A 19,814-nucleotide genomic window follows, 5' to 3' on the forward strand; every position below is an offset into this window, starting at 1 on the left:
AAGTTAATGTCGCGGAATTTTTATATTCCGCATTTTTTCGTACAATTTCCTTTTGCTTTTTTCGGTTTTTGGCTTTTGAAAAAGTTTTCAGCATTGGTATTTTTGCAGCTGTTGCGGTTGCCATCAGCGCAGCCACAGTGAGCCCAGCTTGGCGGGTGGGGAAGTGACAGTGGAGCCCCCTCAGACCGACTGTTATTTGTTATTGTTTCTGTTATTACTGCTGCCTGCCCTTTCGAACCCTTTCCAAACATCATCAGGCAGCTGCTGTCAATTTGCATAATTTCTGGCAAGCTAACGAATAGCCAACCCATATTGTTCAGATATTCAATTGGCTTAAACTATAACTCATGATATAATTCTATTAAATTTGTATGCCAAAGCATTCGTTTAGGATTTATGTGGGAATAACTCCGAGCATTCATTTCGTTTAACCGCATTTCGTGCTGACTACATTTAAACCTATGAATAGGCTGTATAACCATTGCCATACAGATGCAGCTCTACATATATATATATGATAGATATATATATATATATATGTTTACATTGTTTCAATTCGCCACAAACTCATTAGCATTGCGGTTGAGTGGGTGTGTGGGCGCCTTGCTGATGCCACTGCATGTGGTTATGCCTCTGATGATGATGATGCTCCTACATCTGTGAGCCACTAAGAAATAATTGGGAGCGTTTGTTTTTCATGATGCTAATTCGAGCTGTTATTCTATAATATAGAAAGGGTATTTAAGTTAAATATGTAAGATAATTCTACCTAAATGGAAAATCATTTACCTCCGCCTGCTGCACTGTACGAGCACGTTGCTTTAAGCTTCCCTTTACTTTTCCGATCGACCCCATTAGCATCTCAAACCCGAACTGAAAACCCACGTTCCCTGCTTCCGTTCCTGCCGTTTTATCAACTTTTTCGTTGTTTCCGCTTAGGCAAAACATTTTCATGAAATAAATTAGCAATTGCAGTGGCTGTTGAGCTGCGAGGGGGCTGAGAGAGGGGGAGAGGGAGATACATTTAAGTGTTGTAATTAAAAACAATTTTCAGTTGGTCGATGTTTTAGTGCCATTGGAGTTCAGCTAGAAACCGACTCGTGCTGGGCTCCATGAAAATGCTAATTATGCTCCATTATAGAAGTTTTAATCCGATTTAATTGAAAGCCAATTCCAGGGAGACTCCCTCTACCTCCCTCCCTACCTCTCATTGTTATGGCAAAGTGAACTTCACGGCTCGCTGCTCAACTATTACGCCAGCAATTATATATCATCCGTCACGATATACATATATATATATATGATTATCTATATGAGTATTCTAACAAGTTTTCATTCGCCTACCCGCAGTCTCTCCAACGTTCGGATCGTGCTTCTGGTGCGGGATCCGCGGGGCACGATGCAGTCCAGGCGACATCGAGTTTGGTGCGGAGGCAACGAGGACTGCGAGGATCCGCGACTGGTGTGCCAAGATCTGCAGGATGACTATAAGACAGCTGAGATGCTGCTACAAAAATATCCGTCTCGTTTCAGGTGAGTTTCCCTAATGAATATCGTGTAGGTAAAGTATATATCATATACTATATCTTCTAGGACTGTTCGTTATGAGGACCTTTCCTTGAGCCCCAGTGAGATGACCGAGGATATTTTGCATTTTTACGGCTTGCCATTCGATCCAGCCGTGGAGGAGTTCTTGGATACGCACACCAAGGTGAACATCGGCGGTGTTAGTTCCACATATCGTGATTCCAGATCAGCGCCATTCCATTGGATGCAGGATCTAAAGCCAGAAGAGGTAGGTTCTTCATATTTGTTTCTGTTTCAAAGTGAAATAATCAAAATAATCCCATTTCAGATTAAACAAATCCAGGATGTCTGTGTGGATGCCATGGATCTGTGGGGATATCGCCGCATCGAGAACTTCAGCAACTTCTCCACCACGCAGCAGACCTTTGATCCGATGGTCATGCCGCCGCCGTTCACGTGAAGCGGTCCTAGGTTTAGCCGATCGTTAACGATAACTGATAATGATAACTAATTCTTCTACTTGGTACATTTTGTTGTGATATCGTCGTGTTGAGCGAGCAAAAAGAAATGGGAAAAAGGGAAAGAACGGAGTGGAGTGGAGAAGAGTGGATCAGCGGGAGCTGATGGAGCGGGGCTGGACAGAGCAAGTGGGTGCATTGTGAAGACTCATTCATAGCGGGCACATTTTTGCTAGACACGCAAACACACTTAACTGAGCAATAGTTATTAATATATATAAACTGAATATACAATATGAAATGCATAATTTTAGTAATTGGCGAATTTTTGTGTAGAGAATAAAGCGGTACGAAAACCAGTCGAATATCAGATTTACATTTAGGCCTAGAACTTAAGCAAACAATAACTGAGAACTTAGTCTAAATAGGGCTGCGTATAGTGGAATGTTTACTTGGCTTTTTGATGTAAATTATTTAGGCAAACAACTTTTGTAATTCAGCTTAACAATGAAATCCAGTGATCTAGCATCTAACACACCAAAAACGTATCACAGAGATATTAACAGAAAAACAAAAAAAAAAAAAAAGAGAACACGTTTGAAATTAATCGAGATGCAACAACCATGTTTGGCCAACTAAAAACTGTGCAATATTATCAAATCGGAAGGAAGAGCAACGTAAATCACGCTAGAATCAATTTAGACACAAATTTCTAATGAAAATGAAAATTATGAACTAAAAAATGTATTAAAAAGAGCAATGGGCACTCGATTCCTACTCATAAGTTTCCTTAGGCGTAGATTATTTTTATGGTTATTTAGTTGTAATTGTAATTAAATTGTACTATACTTTATGTCCTTATTATATAACTGAGTTATGTTCGTTTTCTTTATCCAAAACGAAGCCCAGTAAACCGATCAAATTGGCAAGAGATATGTTAACAGAGTATTTGGATTGTTCAATAAACTGAAGGATCCAGCAATATTTGCATAATTACACCTATTAAGCAACATACCAACTGAATAAATAATGAATTATAAAAATAATTGTTCTTTTTTGTTGGGCTAGTTTCTCTACAACTCTGATTCTTCACGAATTTCTTCGATAAGTGCATACAATTAATCAAATTTTCACATCCTAACAGCGCGTATAGTTTCTAACTCATGAAATGTCTCATTTCCAACTCAATTCAGTATTGACTTTCTTGATTATTACAACAAGGCTGTTTAATAAAGCTATATTGGCCTGCTTTACTACCATTTGTGGAGTCAACCTAACAGCTATGATTTAAAATTTAACGATTTCATTTTTCAAATATAATAAATGTTTGAGTTTTTAAGTATTTTAATTCACCTATACTTAAAAGATTTGGAATTTTTATAGTATTTACACCTGAAAGTTGCTAACTAATTGCTGCACTAGGTAAAAGCATAGACGCCATCATTTCCGCTGAAAACTCCATAGTGCGTGACAAGAAAACAACACAGTTGGCAACACTTTCATGTCAAAAGCAAACTTACTTGTAGAAAACAAGAGGTGTGTAAAATAATGTGGCTCCATCTAGTACTCGTTTGCCAAAACTTCAATTCTACATTGTACAAAAACGGTGTAAATGGTATACCCTTTTAAAGATAATTTTAATATAGGTAATTACCGTATAATATAGGTATATATATATTTGATCGTTATATGGAGAGTCGATGTAAACATTTGCACTCGCATAAAAGAACATAATGAAAATTATAGATATGTGATAAACAAAGTTATAAGCAATCTATAAAGTCCCAAAAGTATTTTTGTTTTTTACAATAAAAAAAAGAATAAATCATCATAAACTCATCATTATAGTAGAAATGATTATCTAGACTATTACGTGGTCAAAGCAGTGGAATGGACATTTTGTATATAAAATATATATTCTTTACCAAAATAAATTCGTCAGATTATATAGACTTTTTAGACGTGGAAACTTTTTACGTTTTAGACATTAGAAAAGGGCATGCCTTATCATTTACGACTGGAGTATACTTACTTTCAAAAGATCGGATAACTTTACTATACTTAAAACTCCTAGAGTAACAGGATATATGTTATTCTTTGAAAAATATTAAACATCCAGGATCCAGGAACCAGGAATCAGGATCAACTGGAATAGAATGTGTATATCCAGAGATTCAATGTTTTATAAGATTGTATCATTGTAAAGAAACAATTTAATACCAGGATTTATATAATTGTTTACACTCTTTATCCTTAAGAATAGTTTCCAGTCCCAAAAAGAAATTGCAAAAGGTTATGCTTTAATAGAGTGCGTTGTTGTTGGATTTGCTCTTTTATTACTTGGTTTTATATTTTAAATATAGTTTAATATATGCAGCTAAATAATAGTTATTTAAAATTTGAATACTACGGCTTTGTCGAATTATTTATAATCATTATAATTATGGTTCTGCCTTTAAACTAAGAACTTTAAACTAGTTTTTGTTGTGTCTGCTCCGCTTTCCAGGATGTGGCCAGGATGGGGCATCATCGGTCCGTTATTGTTTGCTAATCTAAGGTGCTAAATACGTATACCGTTAGTTCGTTAATTACACACTTGAAACAACTTCGTGCGAGAACTGCGAACTGTTAGGATCGTTGATTAGGTGTTTTAAAACTATATAATACAAGAAGTCTTGGCGTTAAAGTATAAATTGTTCAAACAAAATAATTAAATTATTTTGCGCTGGTTTACAGTTTGCATTTGTTGGTTGTCTCACACACACACACACATACGTATCAGTTATAATATTAATATTAAATAAATTAAATAAACATTTTGCTGTTTGTACTCAAAACTGCTTCGAGCCTGCCATTACAGTTTGGCCTTTCATAAGAAACCCATGTCGAGGGCAGTGTAGAGGGCGCGAATGTCGCTGTGGGCGGAGATGCGCCAGAAGGGGAAGTTCATGGCCTTGGCGGCGTTCTCCTCCTCGTTCCCATCCCCAATTACCACGTAGGTGCTCTTGCGCCCGAAGCGAGTCACGATCCGCTCATAGCAGGTTTCATGGCCTAAACAAAAAGGGGGAAAAACTGGTTATAGCCATATCGATCGACCATCGCTGCTTCCCTCCTCACTCACCGATTTTGTGCGCACTGTAAATGTTCTCGATGTTAAAGATGCCGCCCAGCCCGAAGAGCAGGACCTTGGCCAGTGCCGGGGCCAGTTGCGTGGAGGTGACCAGCACGTTGACGCAGTTCTCTCGCTGGGAGATCATGCTCAGGCACTTGAGCGCCAGCGTGGCCCAGTTGTCTGTGGCCACCTCGATTTCCGAGCGGATCTGCAGCCAAGCCTCGCGTTTTCCGGGTCCAAGTAGGGTCCCAACACTGTGGACGAAGAGGAATTCTGGTTAGATGAATGAATGAAAATTATCTCTAAGACTAAGAAGAAGGATCTTCACTCTCCTATAATCTTATATTGAGATTGCAACCAGGACTATACTCACTTTCCGCGGTAGCTGTTGTAGATGTCCTTGATCTTGCGGTAGCGGAAGGCCAGCTTGCGCATCCAGTCGACACCGCCCCTCACTCCAGTGGGCAGGCAGAGATTGGGCGGGGCACCGGGCGGATTGTTCGTATGGAAGCCGTCCGTGGCGAAGTTGTAGGCGCTCAGGTCCTGGCCATTGTCATCCGAGCTGACATCGTCGATGTGCACCTGGTCGCACTCCTCGATCTCGTTGAAGAAGAAGTGCGTGTCGGCCATGTTGAAGACCATCTCCTCCATCCGGAAGGCGATAGTCATCAGGGAGCTGTGGTCTTTGGTGTATCGGTTGGCATAGCTGCCCGAGAGCAGGGTATGGAAGATGATGAGGGTCTCGTCCAGATCCCAGACGAACACCCTCTCCGGTGGCTTGACGGCCTCGCTGTTTCCAGTGTCCGAGGCAGTGCTTCTGGTTGGGCTGGGCTGCTGATGACGCCGTCCCCGCGCACGTCCCGTTTTGCCTGTTGGCGTGGTCTTGCTGGTCGCTACACCCCCTGATCCCGCCGTGCCCACACTGCTGCCTCCGCTGGAGTTCAGGGCTGCTGCCGCAGCAGCCGCCGCCACATTTCCGAGAGGACCAATTCCAGAGCCGGCGCTAGGTGAGATCGGCAGCGGGGAATGCGGCGAGTGGGTGGTCTGGTGGACTGGCGTCGTCGAGTGGGTGTCCGTGGGGCTCTCAGAGAGATTCGAGGAGGCTGCCACATGAAAGCCGTGTCCGTGACTCGCACTCGAGCTGGGCGAGCTGACAGCGTACGGAGAGTAGTTTGCCGGACTGTAGTAATTGCCGTACTGCTCATTGTAGTATCCGCCGTAGTCCTGCTGCCCGAAGTTGTTGTAGCTGGCATAGGGACTGCTGTAGAGCTGCGAGTTGTTGTTGCCACCGCTGGCATAGCTGGGCGTTAGATAAGCAGCTGCCGCAGCCGCTGCTCCTGGTTCCATCTTGGCCTGGCGGGCTGCCGTTGCCGCGGCATAAGGAGTTCCGTAGCCGGAGTAGAACGGAGGCGGCGTATACTGCTGCATGCTGTTGTAGTAGTAGTAGTCGTGCTTGCCGTCGTATACCGCTGCTGCAGCTGCTGCCACCGCCGAGGAATTGACCGCCACTGCTCCTCCGTCGAGGGGATTGCTAGCGGAGCTGCAGCTATACAGATTGGAACTGGGCACCGAACCATTGTCCAGCGAAGCATGCACTTGCCCCGGACTACGGGACTCCTGACTTGACCGCTGCACCGCTCGAACCAGTGCCATCATGCGTCCAGTGCGACATCACAGTTGCTCCGCCCACCACTCCATCCTCGCCAGAAACTCCTCCGCCGCCGGTGCCGCCTGCCTGTTGATATGTGGAGAAGCTGCTCCCAGCGGATTGCGAGAAACTGGAGGCTGCTGCCAGGCTGCAGCTGCTCGAATTCACATTCGGATTGGTATTCCCGTTGGAGTAGTGACCGCTTAGCGAGGCCAGCGATCCTATAGTTGGCTGCAGCGGCTGACTCTGCGGTGGCAGTCCCAGTGGACTGCACTGACCGACCACGCCGCCGCCTCCGCCCACACCGACACCCATGCCGGCACCGGCGCTACTGGGTCCATTGCTGGCCAACACGGTGCTGGGATGGGATTGCTGCTGCTGCTGCTGCTGTTGCTGTTGCTGCTGCTGGTGGGTCTGCTGCTGCTGGGGTTGCTGTTGCTGCTGCTGTGACAGATTGCAGAGGCTGCAAGGAGATAAGATGGGAAGGTAGATGAGATAAGAGGCGTTTTAAGTGGGGGAGGTTATCGAAAGGGTGGTGTGAACTGGTGGGAACTTTCAATGTTTAAGGATCAGTTTAGTCGAGTGTTCCGACTAAGAATACCTCAGAGTAAGCATTATTATTCTTCACTGATCGTTAGTCGAGAGTTCCTAACCATTGTTTGATACCCTTAACAACTTAATAACATTAATAACATAACACTTAATAACAAAATAATGAAATTAAATTTGAATATACCTTTACTCTGACATGCCCATATCGACTTGGATATTAATGCTTATTACCAAATATTACACATCTTAAACCTGTTTCTCACGAATCCCATATATCCTTTATCGGTTATAGTGACTAATGTAATCACTGACTAAGTAAGACTGTTTAATAAGACAATAAGTACAGAGGGTTTAAATTGAAACCCGTTTCTTGAATTTGTATTTTTGTTAAAAATAAGCTTGCGGCTTAATCAAAGTATTTATTTTTGAGTTTGTAAAATATTTGCAAATAAATGCCTTGATAAATGTATAAATAGCTAAAGTCTCAAGAAAGTCATAACAGAAATGTATAATTTGTAAGATTTTTATTCATTTATTTCATTCATACTTTCAAGTCTACCTAGCTAACTATTAAAGATCTAAATCAGGGGTACTCAACGCCTATACTCTCAAAGCTAATTTGTTTTTGTAAATACTCGGTGCATATCGACTTGCTCGTCCATAAGTTTTGAGCTCTCGCGACGCTATTCCACTAACAATTTTTTGCTTTCCTCTTTCCGCCTCATTCCGTAACTAACTGTTCTTGTTTCTTCCTGGGTCCTCCTCAAACACTTGGAATTGAAATTAATTCCTTATGACTTCTGTTCGCACTTTCGATTTCATTTCGCAGTGAACTTTTTGGGGTAAAAATGATTAATGAATTGGTTAGCAAAAAAAAGTTTTTTTTTCTTTTTGAGCACCCCTGATCTAAACTCTTTAAAGGCCTTATATGTACATACATACATATGTATATCAACAAAAGCAAGTCCAAGTATTTTTTTATTAAAGAGCGACTTTAAACCGATTTAATAAGAAACAAGAAACGGGATCAGGATTCAGTGTAATGCGTGTTAGGTCCACCCCATACACAAGAGACATTCCCATTGTTTGGGAAAGGAAAGAAACAGAGAGCCTTTGGCTCGTTAGGAAAGCCATAAAATAATTTCCAATAATCTTTAAACAGCCATTAAATTAACGGCACGTTGTACGTCGCTTTGGGTTCCCCCGAGTCGGAGTCAAGTGTTTCCCAGCCGAAGTCCCGACCGAAGAAGAGGTCTTCCAAATCTTGTCAAGTGTTATAAATATTTTTCTACGATCTCGCCGTTCCCCTCTTCCTGTCTTTTCGGGTCTCTTTGGGTTGTTTACTGGAGGATTGAGGATCGCCAAGATGAGAGGAGGAAATCGCTTGAAATCACTTCGGGGCACTTGAGGCGCTCGTTGGGTTCGCATTTTGGTGGCATGTGCGGACTGTCCCGGACAAGTCCCGTTGTTGCCTCCTTCGGTGACCTTCCCCACCCCTACTACTCCTCCCTTCCCGGCCATGTGTTCAGCAAATGTTGAGCTGCCTAAGAGCGGCGACAAATATTTTTTTATATTTTACGATTCGTGTTTTGATGTTTCCTTTCTGTTATTACTTTTCAAGTAGGTCCAAATTGAGTGGACAAATGGGAAAATCTCGGAGGGCTCTCTTAAAATCAAATAAAACTGAGCACCAATGGAAAGTCAAATAAATCACTGGAAACTAAAAATCAAAACAATGAAAAATGTTCGGGGGATCATAGATTACTTCGAGGGAAATGGGGAGACAAATTGGGGAGAAATTCAATCCTTTTCCATGCAATTAAGTGGAGTTTTCTTGGCTCCCCAAAATAAACGGTTATATAATCAGCTGCCAGCTGAGTAAATATAAATTTAAAACTCTAGTGACAGTTTAAAAGGGTTTTTTTACTATTTTTGTATATCTTTAGTTACTATAGTTGAAGAAGTTCTTGCCATAAAGAGGGCATTTTCCACAATGAGCATAATTACCTTAAAGTAACTTCCAATCTTTACTGATAACCCCTACTCCTACTTCATCCATTCTCCTGTTTATTTTCTTATCCCACATTCTCCCAATCCTCCGTACTCCAACTTCCCCCATTAGGCTTGGGAAATATTCAACAATTTTTCATAATTTTAATAGGAAGGTAAATTAAGTGCCCAATTTCCAAAGGAATCTGACACCTTGAGATTCTGTTCCTCGGCTGGAGAAGGGGGACATTTATCTTGCTGGCAGCCACAACAAGAGGAAAACGACGATGGGGGAGCAGCTGGAAAAAGGGGGTAAGCATTTTTCCCCAAAGCAGAACGACGCGTGCGCCGTCGAGAGTGGAGAGCCAACCGAAAACTTTTCCTCAGAGATCTGCTCTCCGCCTGATGACGCGGTGGCCAATGGGAGATTTACGCAAATTATAATGGAAATTATTAGAGAGGGAGACGGAAGAGGTCTTTAAGGCTAAGCCGCAACCGTTGCCGCCTTTAAGCCTCTTTTAAGTAGTTGGGCCTGGACCGCCCCGAGTCCGTCCGCTCTTTTCCTGCCCCTTGGCAAGTGTTAAGTGCTCTGACACTTCTCAGTTCGGTTCGGTTCGGTCTCTTCTCTTTTTGTTTTTTGGATTTGAGTTTTTCAGTTTTCGGTTTTTGGGATCTCTTCTGTGTGTAGCTGAAGCGTGGACGGAATTCTTTGAATTTCTGCCGGGGCATGTGTCAGGTTGTGAGGGCCACATGCAAAATATGAACATGCCTCATGGCCCCTTGTCTCTTTTCAATCGAAACCAATTGAAGATGCTGCGCCTCTTGTCAAGTACGAGGGCTGTCCTTTCTGTTACAAATTGTCTACGCTTACAGAGAAAGGAACACATTTCGAAGATCCTAGCATATAGTTTGTGGGGAAAATGTTTATGAAATTATCAAAAAAACAGTTTTAAATCCCTGCAAGAAGTTTAAGAAGAATATATAATTCTTAAACTATCCAAAACTGATTATCGAAACGGCTAACAAGCCAATATCTGGTTGATATTTAAGGAATATTACAAACTATATATCTCTGATCTGCTGATATCAACTGCCAAAGTTTATCTACCCATATAAAGTTGTTTCTTATTTCATGAATTCATAATTTAGATGTTCAGTTTACCTAATTAAGATGACTTATTTGGTAATAAATATCATTTAGACTTACCGGTTGCGTTCATGAGTATCCGTGTGCTCTGTCTTGGGACGTTTAACCTGAAAATATGCCAAGAAAAACACATAAAGTTATTAAGCGAATTAAGCCGAAAAGAAATATATACATTTTGATGGCTTAGTAGGCATTATGTAAAGTCCGTCAGGCGCATTTCCCCGGGCCCTCGAAGAATTTGTTTATAAACAACGGACCTCACTCACACCTCAGAGTCTGGAGTCGCCCTGCTGAGCTCGGCACTTCCACCGCCTGAAACTCTATGTGGGTTATCCACTGCCAGTGGCGAAAGAAAACAGCCAATTTTACATAATTCGCAACCGCCATTTGCTGCTGCGCTAAGCGATTTTCGCAGCTCGAGCTTGTGCGTGGGAAAAAGTTTTACCGGACAGCCGCTGGCCGAAATGTTTCGGATGTTCGGCGCCATTTGAGGGTAACTTGAGGTGGGGGGAGATCAGCAGGTGGCAGTGGATTTCGATAAGGATGTGACACGGGGACTAGTAGAGTTTATTGGGAGATATCACAAATGAGGCTTAAAGCTGATGAAGGGATATCATAGGATACAGCAAAAAATTAAAGAAATACTTCGCTTTTGATGAAGTTGATTAGGGAGAACAATGAAATTTAAGATTGATATAGTCAACTATATGATTAGAGAACGCAGATATTACAATCATGAGAATGCATATGTTAAGGAGGTAACCAGCATTATATTGGAAGAGTTTCTAAGAAACATGGGTATTGAGGTAATAACCAGATGGAATGGGCAATAGGTCTGAATTGACATAACAATGTAGTTTTGAGTAATATGAAAAGAGAAATTATATATAATTTTTAAGGAGTATTTAACGATAACCTCAAGGGCACAATTCAACCCCCAAAAAGCAGTCACTAGCTGGTAACATTACTTCGACAAATGCCAAAAAAGCTGAGGACATTTATGCAAATCGAACGGAAGCCAGATAAATCGAAGGCGGACGGCCGGGAAGGGCAAGCCCAGGTGCTGGAATTTGTGAGCACCTCCACCCCTGAAACAGGCCAGAAAGTTGAGCGGCTTCGGGATGACAGCTTCTGCCGTCCAGCGAGATGACCACACGCACGCACTGTCCATCATCCGGCGATCCCGAAGGGGCAGATGGGTTGCCGAAGGGGCGGAGTTCTCAAATTTGTCGACGGGCCAAAGGAACATGCGCATGCGCAGCGGACAGGCGGACAGATTGCCGAACGGTAGCGTTTCGACGCGATGCGCACGGAGTCGCGATTTCGAGCCGCGAATTTTGCATTGGGATTGCGTGTTGCACGAGCAACCGAATTCGAGTCTCGGCTGTATGCAAAAATGAGATAGTGAGATAGTGAGGAGCCCGAAAGGGGAGAAAGATCCAAATGCAACCTTTTACTAAACTAATTTATGGCACAAGCTGACAACGTAAACATTAACACAGACAACGGTCCACAGAGGGGGAGGGAAGGAGGCTGGAGGTTGGAGGTTGGGGGCTGGTCCCAGCTGCGGGAAAGAGTGGGAGATATGTAGTATAAAGACCTGTTTCTGGGCATCTTTAACGAAATTCCTGTGATCGTAATCTCTTTGTCTCTTCTGCTGCTTTAGAAGAAGATTAAAACACACACACAGACGCACACACTCTCGGCCACAAAGAGCAGGCAAACAAAAGACAAGACAAGAAGACGGCGACAAATTTTTTATTAACCTGGCCCTAAGATCCCGAAGAGCCCCTAGAACCCCCCTCGGACACCCTCGGACCCTGCGATAAACATCAAAATAAACAAGAGGAAAATTTGTTTCTCCTCGTGGCTGAGATGGTATGGTATAGGTGGTGAGGGGATAGGGACGGGGACCTATCCCATGCACCTTAACACTTTGGCACGTTAATTACGTTTGGGCCACAATCGTGGTAGTATAATCAACAATCGCCAAGTGTCAATCGCAGTGGCCATAATCAATATTTCGACTCCTCCCCCGCCGTTTCCCCGCTTCACCTCTCCCCCTCTATACGATATACATAACACACATACTTATGCCAGTTCTCTTTGTCATAAATTACATGCAGCGCGTATTGTCGCAGTTGAATTATGGCGTGTTAATTTTTACGATTACGGCTTAAACTTAATTAAAATGTGATTAATGCCGCTGGCCGGCCGAAGCCCAGCTCTGGCTTTGTGGGCCAGGCTCTTTAAAATCCCATAAAGCCGGCACCCAGACCAGCTAGCGCTGTAATTTATGCTCTATTAATATTTCGCCTTAACCATCCAGCCACTCCACGTTCGTCACGTTTCCTTCGATCCGACTTTGTCTTAGTCTAAGTTCAGGGCCCCATAAAACCCTGTCGTTGGTGTGGTTAGTATGCTGTTCCATTAAATCGCCGGGAAACCAACTTTTGCGCTGATCTGGGCCAGACTTTACGCCGAAATTCCAGTGAATGCCAAGGGGCCATTAATTGGCTGGAGAAATGCATACCATCCGTAGGGAAGTTGAATGTTGACGAAATGAAAATGTTGGCAAGACCTCAGCTTGGACCTCTATTGGATGTTTTTAAAGACCTTTAAGGCTTGACTTGTCTAGTTCATTACCTTCGAGCGAAGCTAAGCCGATTAATGCGATGTAATAAAATTGTGGTCAGGTGTCTATAATCCCAATCCCCAATAACGATTTTTCAACAAAGAGTAGTCTATTGTTCCCAGGATGGGTCTATAAAAGTAGTAATCCCACGTGAATGAGAGACATTCCATAATTATTAGCCCAAGATGAGTTGTTAAATCTAAAATCTGTTTAATAATTTCTTAATAACTCGATCAAATGATATTTCTCCAAGTGTATTTCTTAAGTTTCATGAATTTAAATGACATCTCAACACGAATTAGTTGTCAACCTCAACCAGATTTATATATGAAGTGTGCTATGATATCACGCCGCCTAATGGATCACCTTAAGCCATCCTAAACTCTTGTTCGTACATATATTAGAGTCCAGGCCTAATAAATAATGGCAAGTCGCTAAATGTTGCAGTAGAGTTTCACTTTTTGGGTAGAAATGGGTAATCACAGCCAGGGGAAGCCCCACAATGTAACCACCAAGGAAGCTACCGCCGACATCTATAACCATAATCATAACACTAACAATAACAATAACCGACGGCTCAACCACATCACTTTTAAAGCTTCGCGAGGAGCGAACGTCCCGCTACGGGCACTACGACTATTTGATTACCTTTGGCTCGATCATTTTGTCAATTAATCCGCATCGCGGGGCGGCGTAGTTGTATGGCATTAGGGTGACCATTCTGTGGGATTGCGAAAACTTTCACTAGGAACACACACGCGTAGGAGTGGACTTGAACCGATTCAGGTAGACTATGTTTGGCTCTTCTCGATGATGTTTTGAAATCGAATATTGCAATTCGGTTGACGTTTCTGAACGAGGAGTATCTAGTATCTGGTATCTCGATTAACTGCGGCTGCGGGCGGACGACCGTTCCCCGTAGCGCTCGCTCTGAGTGGCTCGAATCGACTGAACCAACGAGCCACCCGACTTTTCTGGCTCAAGGCGACGCCGGCAGAGGCACAGCAGCGCTGCTTGAGTGAAAATCCCTGCATTGGATTTTTATTCGTTTGGCTATGGTGGCGGCACTCAAAACGAGTTCGTGTGAGCAGCACACAGCTGTCTCCCTCTCTCTTGCTCTCTTTGGCCACAAACCGCTCCTAGACTCCGCCCATTCCCATTCCCCCAAAACAACAGCCCAGGGGTGGGTCGAAAACCACTTTTCCACAGCCGAAAGTTTTTCTTTTTTTTTTTTTTTTTTTTTTTTTTTGGTAAGTATCTCTCGGATGCGGGCGAACAATGCCCATTGTGATTGAGTTTTTGCCGCTGGGCAAACGCCATCTGAAAATAGGGTTTCCTAAGCGCATAAATTAATAAATTAATCGAACGAACTCCGCCACCAGTCGAGCACATTACACAAATTAATAAACTAATCAAATGGAGTTCCTTCGACTTTTCAATAGAAACCGCCAGCAATTTTATGGCAATCGTAAAAACCAAAACGAAAATCTCGGGTAATTCAAGACGCCTAAAACTTTATTGGGTTCGGCGGTTTTTCGTGTTCAATATGGATCCGTAACGTATTAGAAAAGGAGCCCCCAAAAATCGAAATGCTTATGTAAGACGAGCCGAAGTGTGCTGGGCATAGTTTAACCGATACGCGATGTGGGATATCCGATCTCTGGACGGAGCAGCCAGTGCCATAAACAAATTGGCATCTAATCAAATCACAGGGCTCTCCCTTTAGCTTTAGCCGTGAATCACTTTCGATGGTAATTGGGTACCATAAACACAATGCCGGACAGTCACTAATGAGCTGGAACTTAAAATGGAAAGTGCTCAGATGGGATGGAGGCCAATTGAAGATGTTTGAGCCAATCTTTGGGAAGTTTCTGGGAAAACATTTTACAAGTCGAGTTTGGGGAGATACTCCCTTTAGGGGTTAAAAAGAATCAAACAGCTGCTTCAAAATGGTTAAGTTTTCTATTAAAGTTTAAAATATGGTTTAATTTATTAAATTCAAACTTCAATTTTATATAAGTTTTGTTTGTTTATTTAATCTGAATTTCAGTTTAAGTGCAACTTTATTTCTGAAAACGATTGCAGAGCCTAATTGTTGTCTTACGCAGAAAAAATCTACAAAACAAATATGCAATAAAATAGATTTTGACATCATAGAAACCTATACAGCAAAATCAAAGCATTTAAAAGCAATAAAAGTAAATATAAACATAAATGCTTGTTAAGTTTAGCAAGCGGTCACACTAGCCAACAGTCACACTAACTTCACTAACGCTATCTATACACAGTTAGTTCTAAGCACAATGTATTCCTCTCCCTTACTTTTGCATGAAGATCATGCTACCAGCACTATGTGTGTCCTGTTCGCACGAACGCCAAATGTCCCCAATACATGCACAAATTGGACTAAGTAGAATAAGATAAAAGAATGAAGAAGAGAACAGCACGTTCATTACGACTCCTACGTAGTTGTCCTTAAAAAACATCCATGTCTAGTTTTCCATGCATACGTATGTTTTTTTCTTGCTTAATTTAGCCTAACTACCATTTGTAGGCCAATCTGAAGCTAAGTAATTAATAATATCAAACAAAATAATATAAAATCTAAAATCTATAACACTTTGCAACTAAAACCTTAAATAAATGTAAACCTAAACGATTAAAGTTTTCATATTTATTTTTGAATTAAAGCTGTCTCCATCGAGGCCAAGCAATTGATTCGATTTGTAAACAATTTATATTGATTTAACACTTAATTTCTGGCCGAACGTCTAAACAGAGACTGACGTAAGGGCCAGGATGAAGTTACACGTAAGCAGAGGCAAGTGCAAGGCAAGTTAAGTAAATATGCGAGTCATATGCATTGGAATTCCGACAATAATTGTATTTCAGCCAACGACAAGTCATGGCGTAAATAAAAACAAAAGTGAAGCTAGTAACTTGATTATGGCATTTCGGAAAGGCTTTTCCAACTGAAAATTGAGCAGAAGCCTGAAGTGGGAGGAGGACCCAGGCCGGGCGACCTCTTGGGCTTTTTTAAGGAAATGATTCGCTGAGTTGGGCATTAAATTTGCCTTAATCGCTTTAGCACGATCGTGAGACAACATGTCGTCAATTATATCTACGATGATCAACGTGCCCCTCGCTTCTCCTTCTGGATGCTGGCCACTCCGAGGAGAGTCTTCTGTAAACAAATCTGCGCACAATTCGCTGCATTTGCAGATATTTCTGCGGTCTGGCTTGTTGCTGAGACTGGCACATTTGTCGTGGACCGGTTGCCGATCGTCGACCATCCACCATCCACCATCCTCGCCTCAGTGGAATACCAGATCCCCTCCCAGATTCCCTCCGGAACTGAACGTGCTGATCGTGCGACTGCCAAAGCCTGCTGCACACAATGGAGAATCAGAGAATCGGTAACGGAGGGCAGGGAGCCCGAAAGTGTTTAAGATTTACGTTCAGTTTTGATCGGGCTGGACCTCCCCGAGTGTTGTATTAATTTTACACAGCCCAAGGATGTGGGGGCTAGTTGGGATCTCAGTTCTGGGATCTGGGATCAAGGCCTGTTGCCTGGGCGCCATTTTAATGCAAAAGTTTTAACACCTGAGTCGAGCACATTTGTTGCCATGTTCGCATTCTTACAACTTGATCTGGGCCTGCGGCTGTTCGCTGGACATCTAGATAAGGATTTGGTTTTGGCCACGGACTGGGACTCGGGGACATTGAATTGCTTGTATGTTGTCATTTGGTTACCATTCTGTCTCCCCTCCTTCTCCCTCCTCTGCAGCTCAAGTTCTCCGGTTCAAAAGTCGTCGAGGAATGCGTCACTCGATTGGCCAGCCCGCGAATTGGGTCAGTTTTTTCTTCAGTATGCTGATTAGGGAAGTTTCACATTTGTCAGCACATGCCAAAGGTCTGAGGCATTCTTCCTCCCTTGGAATGGAAAATGTTGCTGAGCCATTGAGATCTGACCGCATTTGTAAAAAAGAGAACAAAACGCTGCCTAGCAAGGAGTTAGCAAGTTGAAACAAAATTCGTACTGCCTGTTAGCACGGAGCAATGTCTAGAAGAGATTATTATGCAGATTTCTGGTTTGGGGTTTTTCATTTTGTATGTAGAAGGGTTTCCGCAGGGGGAGCTGATTCGGATTCCGAAACTCTTGAATGAAACTATTTGGTAATAATAATGCTTCATAGACAAAAGCGAAGTGAACTTTCCTTGGTCCGATTTCCACTTATTTACTTCGCCAGAAAAACTTGCAAAATAAATGGAAAAACAACAACAGCAATCTGCTCAAGGTATTGCATTTCCCATGGAAACCATATTTCCCACTTGTACAAATATTTATAGGGTAATTCCAGACGATCAGCTGTTCCAGGGATCCCATATCAATCGAATCGCATCGATCGTAAATCACACAAAAATTGTGTTTTCCATCCAGCTGAGCCCCGAGGCGCATTAACAAAATCTATTCATATTTTTGAGACAGCAATTTTATGGTCCGAAGATCATTAAAGAGCCCATAGCCAACTACTGTGCTGGTTCCATAAAAAAACAAGAGGAAACGCTATAGTCGAGTGCCGCGACTATAAGATACCCGTTACTGTTTTACACAATTTTAAAATATTAATTTTGCTAGTGGAAATTCACAAGGCGCCACCTATTGTCAGAGGAAGTATGTTGAGTATGCTTATAGTGACGTCACTGCCCATGTGGAGCCTTATAACCTTAATTTCTTCATAAATAGCGAAATAATGTTCCGATTTGAAAAATGTTTTGTAAATCGATAGATATTAACAGAAATAAGTTACAAAAGGTCAAACGAAGGCATTCATAATAATATTATAGACTCCACAGTTTTCCGCGGTTTGTGGGCGTTAGAGTGGGCGTGGCCGGAAGCAACTTCGTGGCAAGTTGCAGAGGCATCTCCTAAATACGTGTTCCTAAGCAAAATTGTGTAGCTTTTATAGTTTTCGAGATTTTTGCATTTTTGGTTTTCCGGTTTTGTGGGCGTTAGAGTGGGCGTGGCGTGATCGGAAAAAAACAATTCGCATTGGGAGCATCATAGAAACATACATGCTTGATCCGAACTTTCTATCTCTTATAGTTACCGAGATATCAGCTTTTCTAGAAAATCCGAAAACGGTCTTTGAGCCTTGTGGGCGTATGGGTGGGTGTGGCCGGATAGTAGTACCACTATAAGATGCGCTGTCATCTAAAGATTATACTTTTGAAATTCAACTTTCTATCTGCAATAGTTCCTGAGATTTCAGCAATTTCAGTTTTTTGTGATTTGTGGGCGTTAGAGTGGGCGTGGCAGGATGCTGTAATAAACTTGCGCTGTCCTGGACCTCAAGAATCTTCATGCTTAATCTCCGCTTTGTATCTGCTATAGTTCCTGCGATCTCAGCGTTCATACGGACGGACGGACGGACGGACGGACGGACGGACGGACGGACGGACAGACGGACATGGCTCAATCGACTTCGCTATTGATCCTGATCAAGAATATATATACTTTATAGGGTCGCAAAAGCTTCCTTCTATCTGTTACATACTTTTCAACGAATCTAGTATACCCTTTTACTCTACGAGTAACGGGTATAAATATGGACATAAACTTGGTTTTATGAATCAACAAGGCCGGAGGGAGCATTCGAGGGTGATCGAATAAAAATCGGAAAACAAAGCTAAACAAAGACTTGGCCAGTGGTCTATGTGGGCGTCTGCCTGGGTCTTGATCCCCCCGATAAAAAACAACAAATAACAAAAATAAACCCAGTCAGAAATTGCACTTGCACCATAATGACGCTTTCAGTTCATTATGATTAAGCCGATTATGATGGCCACCAGGGTCGGCGAGAAACGGTTCGTTTATGATTTCATTCTTGGGAAAAATTATGCGGAACCTGTGTTTCAGTTCCAGGCACGTGCCGATCGGCCAGTGATATATACTCGTACAGCTGCTGGAGGTCAGGCGGCAGAGGCGGAGGCATCAGGGAGAATCGCCATGGTGACCATGCAGGCAAAACAAACATTGGTCAGGAATTTCATTAAAAGGTAAAGCCGAAGCCCACAGCCGAGCAGCTACTATGTGTGTGTTCTCTTGGCAACCCACCATTACATCCCCCTCCCCAACCACCCAACAACCTGCTGGTGACTGGGCCACCCACCGAGCAAAGTGTGTCGCCTGTCACTGCGAATGAGCATCAAAACTCCGGCAGAATGGATTGGATTGGACCGGAGTGAGTTGTCGAGGCAGTGGTGGAGGGTGGTGGTGGGGTTTACCTGTGGGAACCACTCTCTAATTAATTTAATTACGTGCTCTCGACTAGCGCGTGTCAAAACGCGCAACGACCGAACAACAAAATTAAATACTCACGCCTCGGTGGGCTCTAATCAAATGCGCCCTCAAGTATGCAATGGGAACATATGCTTTTAACGGGTGGATATTATAGGTTAAAGGGGTGTGTTCGGCTAGGTGGTTACTATGCTTCAAGGGTTATATTTAGTAATGAATATAAAATATAATATAGTAGAAACTTATTTTGGCTCAAACTTAAATTATTGTTGTTATTTTTGTTTTTTTTATACAAATTTATTAATCTTCACCCATGAAACAGTATTAACTATATGGCTATATAGGTTGTTTGGTGTTCAAAGCTTTTGTTTTAGTTTTTTTTATTAAGTTACCTTCCAGTTGCACTTTCTACCTTCACAATGCTTTCAATAACTTTACTGGGTAT

At 42.6% G+C, this 19,814-nt stretch overlaps 2 protein-coding genes across 2 annotated transcripts in view; one reads left to right on the forward strand and one right to left on the reverse strand.

Annotated features, from left to right (window-relative positions):
* LOC108107042 (carbohydrate sulfotransferase 4) overlaps positions 1-2,344 on the forward strand; it is a 29,558-nt gene extending 27,214 nt beyond the window's left edge. Inside the window, exons 2-4 of the mRNA XM_017214403.2 lie at positions 1,351-1,533; positions 1,594-1,795; positions 1,856-2,344. Coding sequence (XP_017069892.1) covers positions 1,351-1,533; positions 1,594-1,795; positions 1,856-1,987 — 517 coding nt within the window. The 3' untranslated portion in view covers positions 1,988-2,344. The remainder of the gene's footprint in view (positions 1-1,350; positions 1,534-1,593; positions 1,796-1,855) is intronic.
* A 1,938-nt stretch (positions 2,345-4,282) lies between these two features.
* Positions 4,283-14,004, reverse strand: LOC108107120 (developmental protein eyes absent). Its single transcript, XM_017214511.2, is given in 6 exon segments — positions 4,283-5,036; positions 5,107-5,351; positions 5,471-6,714; positions 6,716-7,208; positions 10,494-10,540; positions 13,717-14,004. Coding segments are annotated over 6 exon segments (2,283 nt in total). The 5' UTR covers positions 13,789-14,004; the 3' UTR covers positions 4,283-4,854.
* Between the last annotated feature and the right edge of the window lie 5,810 nt (positions 14,005-19,814).

The sequence above is a fragment of the Drosophila eugracilis genome, unplaced genomic scaffold, assembly GCF_018153835.1.
Source record: "Drosophila eugracilis isolate 14026-0451.02 unplaced genomic scaffold, ASM1815383v1 contig_952, whole genome shotgun sequence".
Taxonomy (NCBI): Eukaryota; Metazoa; Arthropoda; class Insecta; order Diptera; family Drosophilidae; genus Drosophila; species Drosophila eugracilis.